The sequence below is a fragment of the Staurois parvus genome, unplaced genomic scaffold (genome assembly GCF_062004578.1).
Source record: "Staurois parvus isolate SC_StPar_1 unplaced genomic scaffold, SC_StPar_1.0 ptg000530l, whole genome shotgun sequence".
Lineage (NCBI taxonomy): Eukaryota > Metazoa > Chordata > Amphibia > Anura > Ranidae > Staurois > Staurois parvus.
In genome coordinates, this window is record NW_028318326.1 from 7,584,710 (window position 1) to 7,608,652 (window position 23,943).

At 38.9% G+C, this 23,943-nt stretch overlaps 1 protein-coding gene and 1 long non-coding RNA gene across 2 annotated transcripts in view; one reads left to right on the plus strand and one right to left on the minus strand.

Annotated features, from left to right (window-relative positions):
• Window positions 1–15,887: 15,887 nt before the first annotated feature.
• Window positions 15,888–19,788, minus strand: SP9 (Sp9 transcription factor). The gene is made up of 2 exons (XM_089690483.1): window positions 19,625–19,788; window positions 15,888–18,008 (listed from the first exon to the last, which is right to left on the minus strand). The coding sequence occupies exons 1-2, from the start codon at window positions 19,643–19,645 to the stop codon at window positions 16,725–16,727; spliced, it is 1,305 nt and encodes a 434-aa protein (XP_089546609.1). The 5' UTR covers window positions 19,646–19,788; the 3' UTR covers window positions 15,888–16,724.
• An 866-nt stretch (window positions 19,789–20,654) lies between these two features.
• The window catches only part of LOC149451617 (uncharacterized), a 76,907-nt gene continuing 73,618 nt past the window's right edge, over window positions 20,655–23,943 (plus strand). The window contains exon 1 of the long non-coding RNA XR_016315001.1: window positions 20,655–20,867. This is a non-coding gene — a long non-coding RNA (uncharacterized LOC149451617). The remainder of the gene's footprint in view (window positions 20,868–23,943) is intronic.

A 23,943-nucleotide genomic window follows, 5' to 3' on the forward strand; every position in this document is an offset into this window, starting at 1 on the left:
GCCAAAGTGAATGACGGGTCCACTTCAAGACTGACCTGACATATTTGAACCACATAATGACCCTCTGCAGCAAATCAGCAGCAGCCAGTAAAGGCACAGCAGTGAATCCTGTGTAAGTGCTTCAAAGGAAATTAACTCAATGTAATTGTGTCTAACAGGTATATATGGCTGTGTGCTTATCCTGCACAGAAATTCTGTCATCCTGTTTAGTCAGCCACAAATACATTTTATATTCAAACAAGTAATTCCTGCGGTGAATAGTTAAGAGAATCAGTAAATATAAGTCTCCTGCAGGAAGGACTGTCTGTGCTCCTGTCACCAACCAGTTCGCTCCTCCTTGGCATTTTCTAATCTGTTCTTGGAAAAACAATATTGATTGTACTGACCATACAGTAGAAGCTTCCCGCTTAGATGGCAGCAGATATTTGTATTGACAACATGGAAAAGTTTTCTTTCACGTATTTTAAAGCTGAACTTTGGCATAAGCAAATATTGTCTAAATATACAAGAGGAATGTGTATTCTTGCTTGAAACTTGTTGTGAAACGTTGCCTCTGTGCAGTAGCTTCATGTATTAAAGACCAATCACTGCTGCTCTCTCTATGTACAGGATGACTGGTCTTGTATCCGCCCCCTCCTCTAGTTTTCTGCTGGCAGCCTGTAGTCGGTGGACCTGCAAGGCCCTTCCCACAGCTCTAGTCTCAGCTCACGCCATTTGCAGCACAGTGATGATCCGGGGCATCCCTAGGGTTGGTGTCACCCAGTGTGGTAACACTTGGTGTCACCCCTCTGATGAACTCCGCAGGATGGATCAGATCTGCAGATTGAGCATAATGGATTGGAGTCTTGGCGTCACCCTTCTGACGGAGTCCGCTCCATTATGCTCCCCAATCCGCAGATCTGATCCATCCTGCGGGGATCGTCGGCTGGCAACCTATACGGGGTTAACTGATCTCTCCAAGAAAAGGTAAGTTTTAAAGCAAGCCGATGATCCCAGCAAGATGGATCAGATCTGCGGATTGGGGTGCATAATGGATCAGACTCCAATCTATTATGCTCAATATGCAAATCTGATCCATCCTGTGGGGATCGTTGGCATGCTTTAAAACTTACTTTTTTGTGGAGAGATCAGTTAGCCCCGTATAGGTTGCAAGCCGACGATCCCCGCAAGATGGATCAGATCTGCAGATTGGGGAGCATAATGGATCGGACGCTGATCCATTATGCTCAATCCGCAGATCCGATCCATCCTGCGGGGATCATCGGCTTGCTTTAAAACTTACCTTTTCGTGGAGCGGGTCCAGTGTCACCCAATGCGATAGGTGTCACCCGGTGCGGCGCGCACCCCCCCGCACCTGTCTAGGGATGCCACTGATGATGATATCACTGTTACTTTTACAAGGTAATAACTAGGTTTGAAAAGATATACAGCGCGCGCACACACAGAGTGGATTGTATTCTTTGTAGCTATTGAGGAATATATTTCAATTACATTTGTTGGCCGGAGTTGAGCTTTAAGTCTTCACAAATTGTTTGCTTTTAGATTTGTTAGTCAGAGCACCCTTCGTTGTCTGCACCTTTGTACATCCCTTCTGAAAAGAGCTTGGCTTCCCTCTTTTGGGCTAAACCATGCCCTGTTCAGTGAGACAATAAGAGCTCTTCCACTGGGCTGAGGGATGGTAAGAAGGTAGTCAGAAACGTCAAGCCCTCACTAGTAAAGTGGAAAACCTATTCTTAAAGTGGAACTAAACTCTCAACATTGACTATTGCGAATCCTTATGCTTCCTTGCTTCCTGCTTTCTGGCCCTGGCCAAAATGATGTCATATATCCCAGGAGTCTTCATGGGCATTTTTGTGTCTTTCATCTGGAGGAGGGGCTTTTTTTAGCTAAACACGCCCTCCTGCCTGTGTGCCTAAGCTAAGGGAAGATGGATTCTAGAAAATAATGCTACATTAATCATCTGCCCGTATTCAAGGTGGGCACAGCTAGAAATGCTATAGGGTTGTTTTTCAACATAATATTTCAACAAAATAAAGCATGAAGATATGGATGAATAAGTTTGCACTGATTAGAATTGAATTAAATAGCATTTTCAGTTTGTGACACTCAGATACAATTTAGTTCCATTTTAATATTGCAGCAGCCGAGTGGACTATAGCTTCTGCCTGTCCAGAGAGATTCCTATCAATCAGATCGTCAATAGGAAACTTTATCATGACAAATGAAAAAAAATTACCAGGTAAAGCAGTGAAAAGTCTGCTTATTTGAGAACTATAGGTTATTTTATTCACTATTTCTGTAATGTGTACCTGTACACAAATTAAAGCTGAATTCCAGGAATTCAGCCACTTTGTAAAAAGTGAAGGCACACAATGAGTTAAGTCCAAGGAGCTGCGTGACATCTCCTAGGCATATCTCTATTATTTATATACAGGATTTATATAGCGCCAACAGTTTGCTCAGCGATTTACAATATAACGGGAGACAATACAGCAACAATACAGTTCAATACAAGAGAGAAAGGAGGGCTCTGCTCCTTGGAGCTTACAATCTAGGAGGGAGGGGCTAGTGGTATAAAAGGTAGTAACTGTGGAGGATGGACTGATTGGAAGAGTAGAAGATTCTGTTATTAGCTGAGGGCAGGATAGGCTTCCCTGAAGACATAGGTTTTCAGAGATCACCTAAAAGTGAGCAGAGTAGGCGATAGTCTGATAAATTGGGGTAGAGAGTTCCAGAGGATGGGGGAAGCTCTGGAAAAGTCCTGGAGATGAGCATGGGAGGAGGAGACAAGGGAGATCTAGAAAGCAGAAGGTCACTTTTGATTTACTTTTGACAGGTTTATTTTTCTGTGATATCTGAAAGGAGAGAAACACACAAAGCAACTATGCCCGCCCCTCCCCTCTGCTGCCCATTCACAGAAGCCTTTGTATTTTGTGAATGTGGCTTCTGTGATTGGGCAGGAAGAGGGGAGGGGCTGTCATAGCAGCTGCAGCAACTCTCCTGTTCAAGATGCAGAGCTCAGAAGGATCAGCGTCAGGCTCCTGGAACTATAGCGACAGCTGTTTTTCAGGAGTACTATAAAGCTGTCAGACATAAATATTAGTACTAAGCCCAGGAGGTGTCATGGACTTAATTCATAGTGTGCCTTCATTTCTACAAAGCAGTTGAATTCCTGCAATTCAGCTTTAAAATAACTAAATTGGGGTGCATATACCTTGAGTTCTGTGATGGACAATCTCACCGGCCAACAGCAAGGTTTAGGAAGGTGGAAAGGTGCATAGACTGTTATTGGATAGGCTGAATATTAGGTTCACAACTTGCTGTTTAAATCTAAGGTGAAACTGATAGATTGATGATATCACATATGACAGGGTCTAGATTTTTAAATTGCCTGCAGAGACAGAACCATAGGCTTCATTGTGAGCTGTGATGATAAATGGTACACAGTTGATACTGAGTGACAGATAATTCGAGGCATTGCGAATTTATTGGACAAACCTTTTGACATAAATCTATTTAAAGAATTCAGATTAACACCAGTTGTAGAAAAATGCAGATTATTGCCAGTAAAATACCTAGATCATAAACAGCATATGTGAATGTACCTAATGTGGCTTCTTGGTTTAAAGATACATCCCATTCAAAAGTAGAAATCAATCTTTGAGATGTATACGAGAAGCATTGTCCAGCTATTTAGTATGTCAATGTTTCATCCAGCCGTTGCTTTAGTGTTCTCAACCTTCTCACTTCTTGTTGTCTTTATTCTGGATCTGGGAACCCCTTTTGCTTACTTGTTTATAACACAGAATAGGAATTGTAAAACACACTCACTTTAGGTTCTTTTTGGTGTGTATACTGCAAAAACCCATATTTATCACATTTCAGTGCCAAGATGTACCTTACAGCCATCTGTCAACCAGATCTGCCTTGGAAGTCTGAAAATTACAGTTGACATCTGAAGCAAACAGAGAGGAAATTAGGCAAACCACACTTCCGGGAGAAGCAACTTCCAGTCTATTTGTAAGATATGTGGTTACAGTGGATTTGATTTTCAAGAGCTCATTTATTACACACACAAACATATAAAAAAAGCTTTTACATGTAAACATTCAATGCAGTGCATCCAAGATGAAAGTTTCCAGTGTGCTGGAGTTTCTTACAGGAACTCTGAAGAAAGAGGCAGGAGTGGGATACGTTTCTACCTTCATTCACTTGTGTGTAAATTTCAGTTTGAGCTATTGAACTCTGTAAACAACAGACAAACAAAACCAGCCCTCAAATCCTCATGCAGGCCAAAGGAAATTCATAATGCCAAACGAAGAGGTGCTGCCCTTCAAAGATCGGGAAATCTGGACACTGGTGAACAAAAGCAGACAAGGGCGCACTCTCATCGTGCATTACTGTGGTACACCACTTATTTATTGTGTAGACAAATAGATGTATACTCACAATCCAAAGGAAAAAAGCAGAATATGTAGTCCACAATGACAGTCAATAATGTTGTGCCCTTAATAGGGATAAGCTGATGCATTTCAGGAGACAAACCCCCTTCCAATGTATGCCTGCTGGTCCCAAGCTTATATACCAAAGAATGTCAAAGAAAGGGTAAAAAGGCCCTCCCACCCACTCCCAATGGCCCAATCCCAGAGAAGGCTGACCTGCCAAAAAGAAAAAACCACAACATGTTGCTAGTCACGTCCACACTAACCAGCGTGGTGGGATGTACAGACGCCGCGCTGGTTTAATTATACACTGTCATACTATACACCTATTGAATAGATATACCAACCATCTATCTAATCACCATTATTACAATTATGCATTCATATTGCATATCATTCATTACATTACAGCATCCTTGCTGTCTTTCAATGAGGACAGTTTTACTTGAGATGAGGACCGTCCATCAAGAGTCATGTTAACTCATTTTGAGGGCACATGTGAGTACATTTTCAGCACATTTTCCGAACAATTTGCTTGAAAGTGTTTTTAGTTTGTGACTCATGTGGTCTCTGTATATATTGTATGCACTTTATTGTATGCACTTTATTGGTTGTTTTGTGCAATCTTTGTTCATTCATGTACACGTTTTTTTTATATATACAATTGTTGTGGGTTTTTTTTTTTTTGGCAGGTCAGCCCTCTCTGGGATTGGGCCGTTGGGAGTGGGTGGGAGGGCCTTTTTACCCTTTCTTTGACATTCTTTGGTATATAAGCTTGGGACCAGCAGGCATACATTTTAGCTCTGAGGAAGGGGATTTGTCTCCCGAAACATTAGAGCTTATCCCTATTAAGGGCACAGCATTATTGACTGTCATTGTGGACTACATATTCTGCTTTTAATTTCCTTTGGTTTGTGAATATACATCTATTTGTCTACACAATAAATACGTGGTGTACCACGGTAATGCACAAGGAGAGTGCGCCCTTGTCTGCTTTTGTTCTGTAAACAATAGGTTGTTCTTTAACAGGAGGTAAGGAAATGAAAAGTGGGAAAATACGGTTAATGCAACACCTGCTCGTAAGGAATGAAAATACAAATTATCCAGCTCCTCCTGACCATAATAAATCTATATATGCAAAATCACTATACATTCTATTTAAAGGTCATAGCCAAGCAAGCTTGGTATAGACCAAGGCTATTGGTAAGCTGATGACAGCACAGTGGACACCACAAAAACCTGTCCAAAGCTATAGGTTTCAGAAGAAAGGCAAGTTTTTCACAGCGGAGACCACTGATTAGACAACTGGATCCTAAAATACAGCTTCTTTTTTTTATATAAATTCTTTATTTCAAACTCCAACAGGGTGGAACAGACAGTATATCTATCATATGACTTGCAAGGGCAGCCATGTAGGAGAAATAACCCAACACAATACAATAGTAAGGATTACAGTAAATGCACAGAAACTTTAAAATAACATACATACAATAAACCTCCAGCAATAAGGGAAAGCCTTGGAAACATCTGTCATTCCACCTTCCAGTTTCCATTTTCGCAAAAATAGACAGAGGGAGATCAACAGAGGAAGGAGAAACAAAGGAATGGAGGTAGAAAGAGATGGGGGAAAGAGGGACAGTTCCCCCTCCGACTACAGCTCCTTTTTTGTTCAAGGACTGGTATATGAACTTTTTAGTGGTTGCTCACATGGATCTGCATTTTGTAATTCTGATATATCAGATGGAATGGAACCTCTCATGGAGTCAGTGGCTGGACAATGGTAATTCTAAGCCAGCTTGTTCAGTCTGCTTCCACTCTGACCCCCTAGAGAGTATAATTGATTATCCACATCTGAAGCAATCATACTAACAACCCCTTTAGGATCCCTCCAGTTTTATTAGTTCAGTACAACAATACCAAGCCCTGATGAAGGGGAACCATTTGAACCTGAAACGTGTTGGACTTTATGACATAAGTCTGAATAATATTGAATCTGGTCTTTATGCGTTCTGCTTTTGAAACTTTCCTCCTTGCACACCCAGTCCCTACTCAAGTAAAGAGCTGACCTTCAGCCACCACTCCTGGATGCCTAAGGAAAATTATTCTTTCTGCACTGCTTAAGACCTGGCTGAGAACATTGACTTCTTTAAGAGATCCACTTTTATGATACTTACTTTTTTTTTAATTGCCTTTTCCCCATTTGGGAGGTTTCCTCTCATTCCTTCTAACTGAACTGAGGAAGAATAAGCACCTTTGTCCAATTTGTATTGTTATTTGTATACTTGTTGAGGGATCTCTCACTTATTGTGTAGTCAATGGACAAGAAGGGAGAGGAACTCTGCGCAGTGGGATGCATAGACTACAACAGGGATTGTAACGCTCACCAGCTCTACCAAGAAATGAAAAAATGTTTTGATTGAAGCTGGGCTTTAGGTGTTATATATAACATAATCCGAGGCAATTAAAAAAAAAGCCTTTTGGTGAAAATTAATTTACCATTGCTGAAGTACCCATGGCAATATTAGTCATAACCATGTGGAGGAGTCAGGAAATTAGGACCTCTGCATGTCCAATATTTATACTCAGTAAGCAGGTTAAAATCAATTAAAATGACTCTAATGAACAGAAGCTCTTCTTGCTGTGCTTTATAAATCAGCCATGACAATGCAACGATGGGTACAGTATGGCTTCCACTGACTTACAGCACACACAGGCCACAATTTATATTGGTGTTCTGATTTAGGCAATGAGCTAATTTGTGTGTTATCTGCTCTTACTGGTTCAAAAATTAAAGCAAAATGGTGAATATATTATATTTAGAAACCCACCTTTCCCACATGAAACTGAATAAAAATCTTTGCTTAAATTTGAGCTCTGCTTTAAAAGGCTGCAAAAATAACATGACAATGACGATACTCATCATTCACATCTGAACTATGCAGTCAGTGCTTTCCAAACATATTCAGACTCCTCACAAAGTCTCTGGTTTTACTAAATAATAAATTCAACACTTATCTCACAGAACATTTCAAAACATCAATGTCAGTGCATTTTTTTTCAACTTTGACGCCAGTCTATGATAGGAAACAAATCTTAAGAAAAATATTAAAATGTTCTTTGCAAAAGAGTTTAGTCTTTTATTATTTAAAGAACTGTGTTTTACGTGGGAAAAAAGGCTTTATATCTTTTGAGGTAAGTATGTAATGTACTAGTTTTGTTGATTTATGCTCATTCTTTCTGTCACTGGGTGCCAGGATTCAGCATGTTCAAGTTTGACAGATGACACTTGTATGTTGCAATATTTAAATACTGCCACAGATTCCCATCTGAGCTGAGATCAGGGGTTTGACTGATTTCGACATTGTAGGCCATTCATTTTTTTACTTTGGTCCTGTGTTTGACATCATTACACAACTGATAGGCTTATTTCCAAGATTTGTTAAAATTCTAAAACTGACTGAAAAAGGTCTTCTTAAATGTTTCCTTGTATTATCTCCAGTGATTCTTCCTTCTATTTCAACATGCTGCTCAATCATTACTGATAAAAAGGCCCCACCACACACTACTTGCACCCCCAATCTTTGCTGTAGGAATGGTGTTTCTAAGAATTTGGGCTTGTTTTGAACATATTGTTTTGAATGTTGGCCTATTAGCTCTCCCCTTGCCTTGTTTACCTACAGACATTTTTTTTCTTTAGCAGCTGGATCCTAAGCATTTTTCATATGCTTTTCCTGGAACAATGGCTTTATTCATGCCACCCACTCACCCAGAGTTATACATAGCTCTTTATATGGATGACCAGTGCACTAGACTGAGCTACTGAACTCGGCAGGCAGCTTCTCCAAATTTCTTTCATTAGCCTTTTCTTTGTCTGTACCCATATTTTTGAAGGACAACCCATTTCTTTTCAATGCTTATTATTGAGTTTATCAAAATGGATTTACATTCATTTCAAATGCACACAGGCAGTATAAATGTTTCTTATTACAACCAATTCAACTGTATAAAAAACAGGACTGACTAGGTACATAACAATGTTTTAACAGCCAAAGTTAAACTAAGAGGTACAATCCATGTGATATTCAAGAATAGGAAACAGGGAGGGTAGCGGTGTATTGGTAATAAGTATAAAAAATAATAAGCGGCTGGTATCAGGGGCAAGCCATTTTCTAGGCAGCATCCTGGTACTTTGATGTAACCTCCACTTCCTTAAAATTGAATAAAAAGAATTGGAAATCCCAAAAAAAAAATGTTATTCATTCCCTATGTACTGTATGCATTTGTGTTACTTTCTCTCTCAATTCTTTGAAATGTTTTCCACTCTACATTTTCACATATGTCCTTCAGATTTACAGCCTGGATATGGAACCATTATCCTTTCTTTATTATTTAACAGTAGATGGTAATTTTCACAGTGATCTTCTTTGGTAATTGTTTTTTTTTTTACCTGTGCAAACCTATATTTTCCATAATTTAAGGATTACACAATTATGCAAGCAGCATTTTTCAATGTTGTTAAAAATGTTTTAACCTAAAACAGTGCCACGTTAATAAACATGGTTAGAGAATCCGTGAAATCAAAATATCACATAGAAATGCATTCCAGTGTAGGAATTGTTATTCAATAAAATGAGAGAATTATTGAAAAGAGATGAATACTTTTGCAAGACATCTTATGTATCTTTTTTTTGTTCATATGTAATAATCTAATGTAGCCATTCACCATAATTAGGTTTAAATAATGGAACAAGTGTCAAGACAATAAGATACCTGTCCCCATGTAATGGAATTTCCAGCAATGAAATGATGCCTGCTGTGAGGCTGCAGCCTTCTAAACTCTCACACAAGACTATTGCCTGGCACTGTGTGACATTGACTTATCATTGAAATAATTACATTGTCTCCAGTGGCGAGAGGCCCCCGAAAATTCTCCTGCAAACAAGCCCATACTCATGTCCCTTTCATAATAGAAAATACATGTATGACAGGTCAGCCTGAGCCACCATGTCACTCTGCCCCCGCCACTGTCACAGCTATGTTGGTGTTTCTCAAAACACCTAATTTGTTTTGATGTTAGGGATATTTTACAGCTGACAAGATGACTCTGGAAGATTCTTCCATCCCCTCCAAAATGCTTATTTTCTGTCTCTTTGTCTTAGGCTTTTTTTTTTTTTTTAGTATTAGTCAGAAAGAAAAAAAAATGCAGCTCAATTATCTTAGACTTGACACATCTTTTTGTTTGTCACTAGGCATGTGCACCTGATACAATCCAATTGTCAAAGGAACAGATTGAAGGGATGAAGAACCTGCATGTAGTAGGGTTTTCTTGTTCTGGCTACCTTCCAAAACATAGTGGAACCAGCTAAACTAGATTAGCCATAGAGGGGCTAATGGACTAAAGTTGTGGAGAATCTTCAGTCAATAAATTGTAACTGTCTATACTTTAAATACCAAAACAGGTGCATAGTAAATAAAATAACAGGAATTCTCTCTTACATCATTGGATAACTGAAGTGAAACACCACTCAACGTGATGATTTAGAACTCCTTTAGTAAATCAGCCTCAGTTTGTCTAGAGGAGAAAGTACAATTCCAGTGTACAGTTAGGAGGACTTTTGAAATGATCCTTTTTTTTCCAACCAGCATGTACTGTCCAGGGGTTGTGAACTCTCCAAACAGAAATAAGTATATCTGCATAATCAGCAAAGATTAATAAGGCTAGGTCCTTGATGGGGGACAGGTGCAATCATTACACTTCCATACACAGTCAGATTGACATATATTTGTATTAAAGTTCTTCAGTTCATACAGCCTTTACCTGTTTAAAATTGCCTTGAGTGACAAGTACCTTGAAGTTAATTTATACAATCAGGGTGAGTGAAAAAAGGGTTTTCGCCAGCCTACAAATAATTTTCAGTAGGAATAGATTATGAAAATTAAATCTGTTGCACATAGCAATCAATCAAGGTTTAGTTTTCAGATGAAAGAATCTGAATTGCTACTATGAGCAAGAACTCCACTGTCTTCGCCCCAGTTTTATATCAGTCCCATTTTACACGTTAGGAAAAGAAAGAGAATGACTTTGGGTTGGAATTAATCTTCAAAATCATTTAAAAAAAAACACAAAGTAGTTCTCAGATTATATAATTTTTGGCTTTCCAGATGTGCTGGAACTATAAGCCCCACGTGCTCCCCTTCCCTTATCTGTCATTCTACTCTTCCATCTTATAATTCCATTTGCTGGAATCCCCCTAGTTATTACAAGCTGCCTTGATGTACAAATGTCAAAGTTACAATTTTGCGTCTGCATTCATCCAAATAGGAGCTGTTTTATAGACTTGATGAGTGCAGATTACCAGGAAAGCTATGATCATTTAATATTTGTTTATATGAAATGAATGGGTACCCCTTCCAAAAAAAAATTCCTAAAAATTTGCCTTGAGATCGCTAGAAATAAATATCTATTAAAGTCTTTATTTATGTTGTCATTGATTAATTCCTCACTACTACCTCATTTGGTTCCGATTTAGAGCGATTTGATTCTAATTTAATTAGCATATAATTTGAATGTGCATAATTACTGTAATTATGACATTCAGGTAAGGCAGCTTTAGGCAGAAAGGCAATTTCACATTTTCTAGTCAGCTTCTTCCTAGCAAAAAATGGACAGGGACTTTCAGCCTTGCAATCCAAGCAGCAATTAACAGCTCTGCAAAGCAGACTGAGCTTTCAGGTACAAAAAAAAAGTGGGATTTTTATTTTTTCTTTTTGTTCTTTAATAATTACCGTTTAAAACGAATTCACTTTTAAAGCAAGACATTTTTTCAGTTATTTTAGTTTTGCACAATAATTCAATTTTCAGCTGTGCTACACAGATCTACACACATCATGTTATCCAGGACACTACCATTCATTGTACAGTTATTAGCAAAGCAGCAGATGCTAAAAATTGTATGAAAAATCACACATATTCATGTCAATCAGCTATTAATATGTGCGGCAGATCATGTGGACTGTACAATGCAATGAGATCTTAATTCACATTAGAAAAGTCTTATTTTTTTAAATATGACATGAATGGACAGGTACTTATATTAAACTTTAACTTTAGGATAGGAGGAATTTAAATACATTGAACATTTTTTTTTTTGTAAACCATGACGCTGTTTTATTTGCTTCGGTGCTACTGTATAGAATTGATTGATATTTGGCGCTGTCCATGGTGCTGAAGAGGCTCACGATACGTTTAGTAGCATAGCAACCGATGGACTCATAGATTAGGGATACTATTATCACGATAAAGATTAATAGAGAGAGAAGATAGAAGTATGCAGAGCAAATACCACTGAATCAATGGAAAATTGACTTTGTCTCATGAAACGCAGACAAAAACAGTTTATTTTAAATAATAGCCATATGATTATTTTCTCTTGCAGATTTTATGAATTTCCTTTAATTGAGATAAAATGATGGGTACCTTGAGTGATGTTCAGTGCTGGAAATGCAAGTATCAGTCGACAGACGTTGGTAATTCGCAAAGTAGTCGATAGGTGGCATTAAAGAGTCGCACATGCAATGGAAAGGGACTGGAAGCAGCAGTGTTTTGTCTTGTTGAGTCAATTGCAATAGACTTTTCTCTGTCTTTATTTCTTCATGTCACAGAAAAGGCATAAAGTGACATTCAGCGAATTATGTCATTCCCATGGGGACACGTGCGAGATCAGGAAATGTGCCGTTGTCTAACCAATATGTACACTAATAATAACAGAGTATAATGCAATGCAAATACTTGCTGGAAGTGTTCTGCATGTCACCTTGTGAATCGCTGGAGCAAAGCTTGGGTTCAAGGATTTATGGCTTCGGGTTCTTTTATTTAATCATCATAAAGGAGCTCTGATTTTACTGCGTACTTTAAGCAGGGGAATTAACATCGTAAATGTGCTCTTAAAGATCACACTAGCAAGAGCAGTATAAAACATAAAATGTGTGTGTGTGTGTGTGTGTGTGTGTGTATATATATATATATATATATATATATATATATAAAATTTTTTTGCTTTTTTGCTTTGTGGCAGATGCCCAGCTCCTCTTGTTTCTGGTCATTGCCCTCTCCTTACAGGTATTATCTGCACAATTGTTTATAGAGTAAGTTACTGGTGATTACTGAAACCATTTATTCCCTGACACGCCCAGACCCCTTCCTCATTTCTGGGGAGGCTGCATTGATGGACATGTGTTTGACTTGAAAGGGCAATAGCAATGCCCCCCTGGTCCTTGATCAGTGAGCTGAACACTGAGCCCTGTAGGCCTGTCACACAGCCGGGCCCGACTCATTTCCTCATTTCATGGACCATATTTAAAACCAAATCTGTACCCAGCATGGCAATGACATTCCAGAGTGACTACAACTCCACAATGTCTGCTGATGCTGGGACCAAGAAAATGTGACTGCTGGGCTAACATCATGTCTGTATTAATACATCTACCTAGAAAAAAAGTTTACTTTGCTTTCTTTCATAGATAGATAGATAGATAGATAGATAGATAGATAGATAGATAGAAACACATTTGTATTTATAAACATATTTTTCTTTTTCTTTCTTTCTTTCTTTCTTTCTTTCTTTCTTTCTTTCTTTCCATATTATGTTACTTATTTAGCTTCATTATTTCCTTTCATTTTATCTTACCTATTTTCTTTCTTTCCTTTTCATGTTATCTCATTTATTATTATTTTTTCTTTGTTTCCTTCCATTGTTAGTTGTTTTCTTTCTTTTATTTTCTTTCTATTAATTTTTAATGTGTATGTATATGTATATATATAGAGAGAGAGAGAGAGAGAAGAGGGAGAGAGAGGGATTAAAGAAAGAAAAAAGAAAGATTAAAGATAGGAAAATATATGTATTTATAAATATGTTTTACAAACACACCTTTCTTTCTTTCTTTCTTTCTTTCTTTCTTTCTTTCTTTCTTTCTTTCTTTCTTTCTCCCTTCCTTCCTTCCAATCTTTCCTTCATTCCTTTTTTTAATTCTATTACTCTGAGTAGAGATCACCATACACTCCAATAAAGTACTGTGAAGTATTGCACTTCACATTTTGGATTTGCTAACATACACATATAATAACAACTCATATTAATAGCATAAAATACAGGAGACATAAATTGAGGACTACTTGCAAGATCCACAGCATTTCTACCCAGTAGTATAATTAATAATTTAAAGTATAAAAATCCTTAACAATAATGTAAAGAATGCTGTGGATCTTAATATATATATATATATATGTATGTATATCGCAAAACATGCATTCAATAGAAACAATAGCAAGCTGTTGTGCAGATGTGCGGGGTGGCCGTGAAAATCAACAGTTTCAATAAAAAATAATGACTGCCAATGTCCCTTGTCCCTGTCCTAGCATTCAGTTTATCTTTTTTTTCCTAATCCCCAAATGACTTTGATTCACCATTCTGCCTCGTCGTCGCTAGAAGCAAGACAAAGAGCAGTTAAAATAATTTTCATTTCAATAATTGCCTTCTGGTCAATTTAACTGTGCCTTATTTTGAAAGAAGCTGTCTAAATGAGATTCCTCTTGCAAGTGTGTTCCCAGGCCTGATCCCAGGCTTTAATTATTCCTGACTTTTTTTTTCTTCTCTCCCTTCTCTCTCTCTGCCTTTCCTCCTTCTCCAGCCTAAGACGCTGCAATGGGTAATCACAAAAGAAAAGCAACACAGTATCCTTGAACCTTTTCAATAGCAGAGCCGGAGATATTCAAATAACTAGCAAGGACCATTTCACCGCATGGACCCATAAGCATTGGCAGACCCCTATTTGCATATATCAACTGTCTTTGAAAAGGAAGGGGGGGGGGGGGTGAAGCAGTTGCCTTTCCTAAACATTAAACAGAGCAGTTATCAAATCAAGTGCTGGTTTTTGGAAGCGTTCAAATCGGTTTTCGGTTTCATGTGTGCTTGGCCCTCAGCGTTTGACATGCAAATTCCGAGCAGTTAATTTAGACAATTAAAGGCGATCTTCAAGGGAGCTTTTTGTCCCGCAGAATATTCTCACTTTTCCCCCTGGACCAGCGCAGATAAAGTTGGCCAGAACAAATGATGTCTAGCAGATTAATTAGATATTTGATAAGACATGAATCCCTAATGAGGGTGTACAAGACACGGGAGGCTTGCTGTGTGTTCAGAGTCAAAATTAATAACATTGAACACGATTCTCATTTGGGCATGAAATGTAGGCTGTGGAGTATTTATTGTAGTGATTCGGTCCTTGGGGACTGGCTGCAAAAAGGCAGATTTCCCACTTTGACCAGGATAATTGATTTCTGTGAGATATATATACTGTATGCATCTATAGTATATACACGTGTGTTCTATATAAATATTAGAACTACAGAGGTGAAAGAGAGAGGTGTAGATATAGTTATGTATGTTTTATATTGAATATAAGCATATTTCAAAGGGAAAGAGAGAAAGAGAAAGAATGAAGGAGGAAAGAAAGAGAGGGAGAAAGCAGGAAAGAAAAAAAAGAGAGAGAGAAGGAATGAAAGGGAGAGATAGAGAAAGAAAGAAAGAAAGAAAGAAAGAAAGAAAGAAAGAAAGAAAGAAAGAAAGAAAGAAAGAAAGAAAGAAAGAAAGAGAAAGCGACAGATGTGTCTATGTGAAATATATTTAAAAATAATACACATATATATTTTTCTATCGAGAAAATAAGTGAGATAGGAATTAGGTAAGATAAGAAAAAGGTAGGAAAAGGAAGGAAGGAAAGGAGAGAGAGAGAGAGAAAGAAAGAAAGAAAGAAAGAAAGAAAGAAAGAAAGAAAGAAAGAAAGAAAGAAAGAAAGAAAGAAAGAAAGAAAGAAAGAAAGAAAGAAAGAAAGATGTGTTTGTGAAATATGTCTACAAATATTTTTCTATCCAGGAAAAAAAGAAAGGAAGGAAGGAAGGAAGGAAAGAAAGAAAGAAAGAAAGAAAGAAAGAAAGAAAGAAAGAAAGAAAGAAAGAAAGAAAGAAAGAAAGAAAGAAAGAAAAAGATGTGTGAAACATATTTATAAATACATATTTCTCTCTCTCTCTATATATATATATATATACATATATATATATATATATATATATATATATACACACGCACACACACATGTACACACATTATTACACATAATACATATAAATATATATTACATTTAGTGTATTTAAAATGTATGCTGGCCATTTGAATGATATATTTAGATGTATAATGGGACCTCTATACCATCCTCTATACCATCCGGTTGTTACAAGGTTTTAGGCGTTGAGATCAATACTACATTTATTATTATTATACAGGATTTATCTGTCGAATATAAATATACAGACAGTGTGTGTTTCAGAACTTGTAGAATTTAAAAACTACAGTTTCTCTTCAATTTAAAAAAAGGCCGAGAATAAAAAAAACATGTTGATCAGACTTCTTTAATAATAGGAAAATCAAAATATGATCAAGGTTATTTTTATATATAGTACAGATAAAAGCATTTAATTTTTTTCTTGAATTTAATTTACCTGTCTGTGTCAAATGTTTAAATCAACATATTAAATATCTTTTACATATATATATTGACTTTCACAAAGTGCATCGGAAATTAAAATAATTAAAAAAAAAAGAAAAAAAATAACTCCTGAATTTCAGGAATCCACCAAATAGAAACTATTTCGATAATGACAGTTACATGGGCAATGGAAAATGAACACAAACTCTGGGGAACTTATTTATACAGCTTAACGGAAATACAGAGAATGTCCAGAGAATTCCTATTTTCTGACGTCTTACTTCTCACCTTTATGTCTGTATTATTTTAAATAAGAAGGGCAAAGAATTGGATTTGGAATAGATCTCAGTTATGAAGGTCATAATCCAACAGGGCATAATTATGGGTCCATGTGGTTTGTAAGATTGTGAAAACCAGGACAGAAAAAAAAATAAAAGTAGATTGAGTCAGTGACCTTCCTCCACTGATGCTATTGCTGTCGTCTCTAAAAGTTTGCAGAAGAATGATCTGCCTGTTTTGCCAGCACAAGCTAGTCCAGTGCAATTCAGCATGGAGTTATTGCACCTTCACAGTGCTACCCAGAGTCTCTGTGCACCACCCACCCCCAGGAGTCACCTCGCCCCAGAGGTGGCATCACCTGCACTGCGCCCAAGTCCAAAGTCGCTCTGCGCCTCATAGGTGGCTGCCTTCCCTGGGATGGCTCAGTCTGCGCCACAATGGAAAAAACAAAAGAGTCGCCGCTTCCTAGGAGTCATTGCCTGAGTCTTTCCCTGGCCGGACCCCCTCCAGGATGAGTTCTGGGGATTCTGATCTCGGGGTCTCCAGGTTGCTGGCGTCTGTGTCGCTGTCGCTGCCCTTCTTGCCCCCGCCGCCTCCTCCTGCGTTGTGCGTCTTGATGTGTTTGCTGAGATGGTCGCTGCGCATGAAGCGCTTGTTGCAGACGGGACAGGCGAAGCGCTTCTCGCCGGTGTGGGTGCGGAGGTGCCTCTGGAGCTCGTCTGAACGGGTGAACCTCTTTCCGCAGAAGAGCCAGTTGCAGACGAAGGGTCGCTCCCCCGTGTGCCAGCGCAGGTGAGCCTTCAGATGCGACGTCTTGCCGTACACTTTGCCGCAGCCGGGGATGTGGCAGCTGTGAAGACCTTTTCTTCTAAGGCTTGCCCCCGCGGGACCCAGCCGCTCCGCTTCCTGGCAGTTCGGACAATCGCACGTAGCTCTGCCGGAATACCTGCGCGCGGAGCGTCCTGTAGCTCCGTTGCCCGCTCCAGAGGCCCCTGAGAGCATAGAGGTGCCAGAGTCCGGGTAAGAGGGCAGTACCGGCTTGAAGCCCTCTTGGGAGAGTAGATGCTGCCCGGTGGAGAGCAGGTGGGAGGCAGCGCTGGAACCCAGCCCGGTGGAGCTGAAGGCTGAGTGGGTAAGGGAGCTGAAGTCCGGGCTGTAGCCACTGAGCTGGCTATGGGGCCCCCCAGAATGTAGGGCCCCTTGCAGAGCAGCTGCGGCGGCCGGGGGGTTCTGCACCTCTAACCAGGTGCTGGGGCTGGCAGCGTGCACATCCCACCAGGCTGAGGCCCCATTGGCCACCTCGGAGTGAAAGCCTGACTTGTACCAGGACTCATATGGGTGAGCCATGCCCACGCGGGGGTACAGTCCATCCGCTGCCCCATGCACTTTGGAGATGAAGGCGGACTGGCTTGCTGCTTCCTGCGGGGAAACCCCAGAGGCATTGGAGAAGAGGCCACTATAGTCACTGCTGAAGGCTGAGGAGGTGGGGGAGGTGGAGGCCAGGCAGAAGGCGCTATTGGCGGTGGCACTCCCTCCAGTTAGAGCGCTGGAGGCCCTGCTGGTGGCGACTGTGAATCCCCCAAGACTGGAGCCCAGGCTGCAGCTGGACGAGGACCTTTTCCACGGGTGGAAGCCTCCCTTAGCGAAGGCGCTGGATTCTGGCAGACTGCTCAGGGGGCTGGTGTTCCCAATCTTGTTACAGGTGGCAGCCAGCATGGCCAAAGGAGTGGTCCCAAATCTTGGCTCTTCCTAGGGGGACACAAAGCAAGTACATCATCATAATACATCCTCATCCAAGCTGGCACCATCCCTGGCTTCATCACCACTTCCCTTCCAGCCTGCCCCTGCCAACTACTCCACACCAGGTGCCATCCTCCTAATTACCCCAGGTGCACACTGAGCCAGTGCCATAGACCCGACCCAGGAGTGAGAATGGATTCCAGAGACCTGGGGGAGAGCAACTCACATCCCCAAACACAAACAACTTAACCCTTCCCTCACCACAGGACCCTGCCTTCAATCCAACCCATGCCACCTGCCACTCTGAGCAGATGCACGACTTAAGTACCAAAACCTTTTAATTGTTTTTTTTTACTCCTTTTGCTTGTTCATTTATGTCTTTGCTCATAAAACACAAACATCCCACTAATATACATTATTCACAATACAATTACATTATGCAAAACTAACCAACTCCTTGATGTATTGTTTACCTATTACGAATTTTAGGGATGATGTGTTGGAAATATTTGCAATATTTATCACTTGTGTACAGTTGTAAGAACACAAACTTTTACTTTTAGCAAATTAAAGGTCAATATTGATATGCAAATTAAAGGTCGATGTTGATATATAAAAGAAAGGTAGATAGATAGATATAAAGATAGATAGATAGATAGATAGATAGATAGATAGATAGATAGATAGATAAAGAGATATAGATAGATAGATAGATAGATAGATAGATAGATAGATAGATAGATAGAGATATAGATATAAAGAAATAGAGATATACATACACAGAGATATGGATAGATAGATAAATAAATAGATACAGATATAGATAGATATATAGATAGATAGATAAATAAATAGATAGAGATAGATAGATAGATAGATAGATAGATAGATAGATAGATAGAGATATAGATAGATAGAGATATAGATAGATAGAGATAGATATATAAGTACTACTATTATTATTTAACTGGGATACATGAAAGAATTTACTCTACAAAGATGTATGTATTGTTTGCAGAATAACAAGAAGCTCCCAGTGTAATGATGATTATTTATTGGCCATCGTTAGCTATGAATAGAGCAGCAGACCTCTCCATCATTATCAGAAGCCTGGCAGGCGATAGGAGTGACCTGCGATATTAGATAATGTCAGGCAGACAGGGAGCCACATCCTATGGAGCCCTGAAATAGAAGATTGGGGACCTGATTTTATTGCAGGTCCTCAGGATCGTGTGCCAGAGCTTTTGAGAAGCACAAGGCAACCGCAGAGTCAAATAATACATAAGTGCTGGCTGCTTGTATTGATGTGGTAATGGTTTGGGGATTAGGAGAAATGATATCGTTCAGGCTGCATTGTTGTTAACGAAATAAAATAAATGCAATAAACTTTCTCTCGCCTGGGAGGAAGAAAAATGCTATATAAAGTCAAGTCAAGGCTATCCTTCACTTCGATTATTTTTATTATTTATGCTATTATTAGTGATGCAGGATCTGCTGCTAGAACGTACATGCTATTTACAGACTGACTGGTGTTAAAAAAAAAGTTTTATTTTTCTATTTGTAACTTTTTTGGGGGGAATCAATGCTGCAGGTTTTAGGAAGAGTTTAAGATTTGGTTGACTTACCCCAAGTATAGACGTAGCCATAGCCCGTCCCTTGCCCTGGTGCGGAGAGGAGTGAGTTGCCCGGGGTCAGTAGCTGGCAGCCCTCTGCCTTCTGCTCCTTAGCACAGGTTGCTGTGAGTGCGGATCCTCCTCCTGTCTGCGGCGGACTAGACTCAGGCTTTGCGCTGGCAGCGCCTGCTTTGAAGTACCGCTGGCTGCCGCTCTCGGCCAATCAGGAGGCTTCGAACGCCGACTGGGAGCTGCGTCGCAGCCAATGAGAGGCGACGTGGTGCAAGAAATCAGTGCTCTTACAAGCCTGGCCGTTCAAAGGAGGGGAGGATTTGGAAGCTCCATTGCCTTGGAGTCCGGGGAGGAAAAAAAATGGTAAAATGGGATTAACCTTCTCCTGTCCGGAGGGAGCTACTTAGATCTCATTGCTTTCTGTCCTACAGGGGGTTAATAAGTCCCCTTCAAAAAAAAAAAAATTAGGACAGAAATGCCCAGATTGTTGAGCATACATCTAAAAACTCACAAATTCCAACAACATTTTTTGGCTGTTCAAATGCCAACAGATTCTGATGCACAAAAATAAATACCAGTGTCTGCTTAATTACACTGGCCAATTCCAGCTTTTCTTCAGCATCCTAATGACATTCATTTTATACCACCTTTGGGCAACTACAAATTATTGTTATTATTATTATTACTATTATTGTTATTTTTTGGCCATCTCACAATTTTCGTTTTTAAAGACTGTGACACCTACATTGCTGTCATCACTGATCTTACAGGTAGCTCATCCCCAAAAGTTCTCTAATTTCTATTTTCGTTGATTTAAATTCCCCATAGTATTACAATATACTATTTTATTATGTGTATTATACTTTTATATTATATGGCACTTTCTTCATTTGTGTGCTCTGAGAAATCATTGACACGTGTCTATATATATATATATATATATATATATATAATTTTTTTTTTTTATTATTATTATTATTATTTTTTTAGTACAGTGTTCATTTGCTTCTAGGCGATGGTGAGGGTTGTCACTCCTGGTGGTGGTGTCGGCCGGTGTATTGAGTGATCTGTCGCAGACAAGAGGCTGGGGGTGCGGAAAAATTCGCATGTAGCCAAGCGGAGCGCTCCTGCAGCTGCCTTTGATGGCTGGTTTCAGTTGAGATGAGAGAGATGCAGAATTTGTCATCAAACTCTTGTGATCATCTGGAGGAGGCACACTCTAATCCTGACAAACCCACCAGAGGTGAGTGATCTGCCGGGGTGACAACAGGTGAAGCTCTCCATATTAATGCCATGTGCTAATAGAGGTGTCATCGAGGCGTTCCTACACATCCCATGGGGCAGTTCAATCCCTGATTATCTGAACTGGAATCGTTTTATGTCTAGCATTAAATTCAACTACAACTGTACAGCACGATCCATCCACGAATCAATAATGATCCCATTCATTATACACACTCTCCCTGCTGTAAACTCTCCCCAGTCCAGGAGGAAGGCACCGTGCCCTTTAAATGCCAGTGTGTACTGTGGGCTGAATGTAGACTGATCTCTGCCGGCTATTTACACTGATCACATTGGGGTCCTTTCTGTGACTGCTTCACTTTTAAAACAAAGATGTGTCACAGATGAGCTGCCACTTAAAACGCTGGCATTTAATGACAATATCCATTGACAAAAGGCCCCTTTGGTAGACAATCATCTTTTTTTGGTAAAAGTTAAATGCAATTTAGCAGAGAATGGTTCGCCTCCACCGTTTTACATTATTCAAAACGGCCAAATAATACTTCTATTATAGTGGCTGAATGCTAGCAGTCAGCCGGAGTGGTAATTTGTGCAGACTTCTGTGCCTTAAACCTCCACTTCTCTGTAAAGAGGTGAATATGGAACAATTTCTTGCGAGCCCAGACGGGGAGGACGCAAATTGCCTCCTTTTCTGCAATCAGGGCAATTTAACTGCAATGCAATTAGTGCTATTAAACATCCCTTCTGCATAAACAAATTCTTCACCGAGGGGAGGAAACAGGGCGACAAACCTCCACTGGGATCATTTTTAATCCCAAATCCGTATTATGCTCTTGTTTTATGCTTTTGTGTTATTATTAGTTTCGGCTTCACTCCTAAAACCAGCGTTATGTAGACTCTCCTAGGTTCTAAGATTAGAAATTGGCATATATGTAGTTTTATATTGTGTGTTATAGTGTGGAGGTGTTGAAGATAACAGGTATATCATGTAATATATATATATATATATATATATATATATATATATATTCTAACACACATACACAATGTATAAAGCCATATTTGAAATACAAGGACACCTATACATATTTGTATAATGTGTGGTATGGTGTGGATGTGTTTAAATTAACAGGTACAACATGTAATATTATATATATATATATATATATATATATATATGTATATATATAATCTGACACACATCATATATAAAACTAAAGTGTGCAATACAATGTAGACACATACCTCTGTGATTATGTCTGTATGAATTTGTATATGTCTATTACAGACTATATATGTATATATATATATACATACATATATATATATATATATATATATATATATATATATATATATGCAGAGAGTACCTATCTAATTATATATGCCATATGTCTGTATGAATATGTATTATATGTTTGATATATATATATATATATATATATACATGTGTATGTGTGTGTAGAGAGAGACATACCTATGTGATTATATATCATATATATGTCTATATGAACATGTGTTATATGTGTGTGATAGACTATATATATATGTATGTATATATATGTTTGTGTTGTGTTTATGTGTGTATAAAGAGAGATACTTATGTAGCTTATATGTCTGTATGAATATGTATTATAATTGTGTGATAGACTATATATATATATATATATATATATATATATATATATATATATATATATAGGTCTATATATATAGGTCTATGTATATATGTGTGTGTATAGATAGAGATACCTATGTAATTATGTACCATATCTATGTCTATATGAATGTTTTATATGTGTGTGATAAGAGATGTGTGTGTGTGTATAATTTATATGTTTTGTATGCCATATGTGGTGCGTATACTTTATGTGTTTTTTTTTGTTATATATGTGGTGTTTGTATGTGTGTTTGTATATGGATATATATCTACACAGACACATAATATAACATAACAGGCATAAAATCTAAAACTAATTTGAAAAAAATAGATGTATATTCCTTATCTGTATGAATACATATATCTCAGTAATACCAATCCATTGCAGTGTGCGGCAATGCCCCATCCATTAAGGCAGCAGTGCCTATAGAATTACATTGGTCCATGGCTGTAGATGGGACTCTGCAGATCTGTCTATATCGCAGTGTGTGTTGGGTATTATGAGGTGTCTGATCTGTTTAATCAATAAACAAGTCCAATGTGCAGATAAGTAAAATATCTTCAGCTACAGACAACACAGAGAAGGCAAGTCTCCAACGCTCAGGCACATCTCTGAAAAATAATAGCATCCTGCCATTTGCCAGCAGCAGGGCATCTCCCACCAGTATATGTTATAATTATACTTTCATTTAAATTTTATATAATCGACTGGTTATTATCAAATCAACTGATGCTGATAAAATAACACCTTAGAGGAGGAGAGCCAGCCCCTGTGCTTCATTCGTGTTTGGAGGGAGTTTGAATGTCAATGTATTGTAAATGACTACAACTTTCTTCATAGCCATTTCTGGGTGTAATGGATACCTGGGGAAATCCATTGCAGATATCACTAGGGAAGTGTACACCGCAGTCTGTGAGTGTCTGTCCAATCCTATATAGAATATGTACATTAGATGGATCGACCAAACGTAATAATTCTGCAGTAGGGGAAGGGTTCACAGGGGCTGTTAAGTGCCATGTGTTCTACATTTATATTGTTTTCTATAGAGAGATAATGAAAGATGTGATGGAGTGAGACACAGGAGAGAGAGAAGGGATATGGAGAAAGGGAGACAGAGCAATGGGAAAAGGGAGAAAGGAGAAGGAGAGAAAGGGGGAGGGGGGCGGATAGAGAGATAGAAATGGAAGGGGAGAAAAAAAGAAAGGGGGAATATAGAGAGAGGGGGTTGTGGAGAAAGGGAGAGAGAAAAAAAAGAGAAGGGGAGAGAGAAAAGGGAAGGGGGGATGGGGATGGAGAAAAAGAGAGAGAAAAAAAAGAGAGGGGTGTGAGGGATGGGGGATAGGGGAAAGTGAGATTTATGGGGAAAGAGAGAGAGAAAGCGATGAAGATGGGGTGATAGAAAAAGGGAGTGCATAC

What these genes read in the sequence shown, in the direction of transcription:
- SP9 (XM_089690483.1), bottom strand. Translation starts at nt 19,645, where the DNA reads ATGGCTACGTCTATACTTGGG. An exon ending in TGGCTACGTCTATACTTGGG is followed by an intron (nt 18,009 to 19,624) that starts GTAAGTCAACCA and finishes GTGTCCCCCTAG; the next exon opens with GAAGAGCCAAGATTTGGGAC.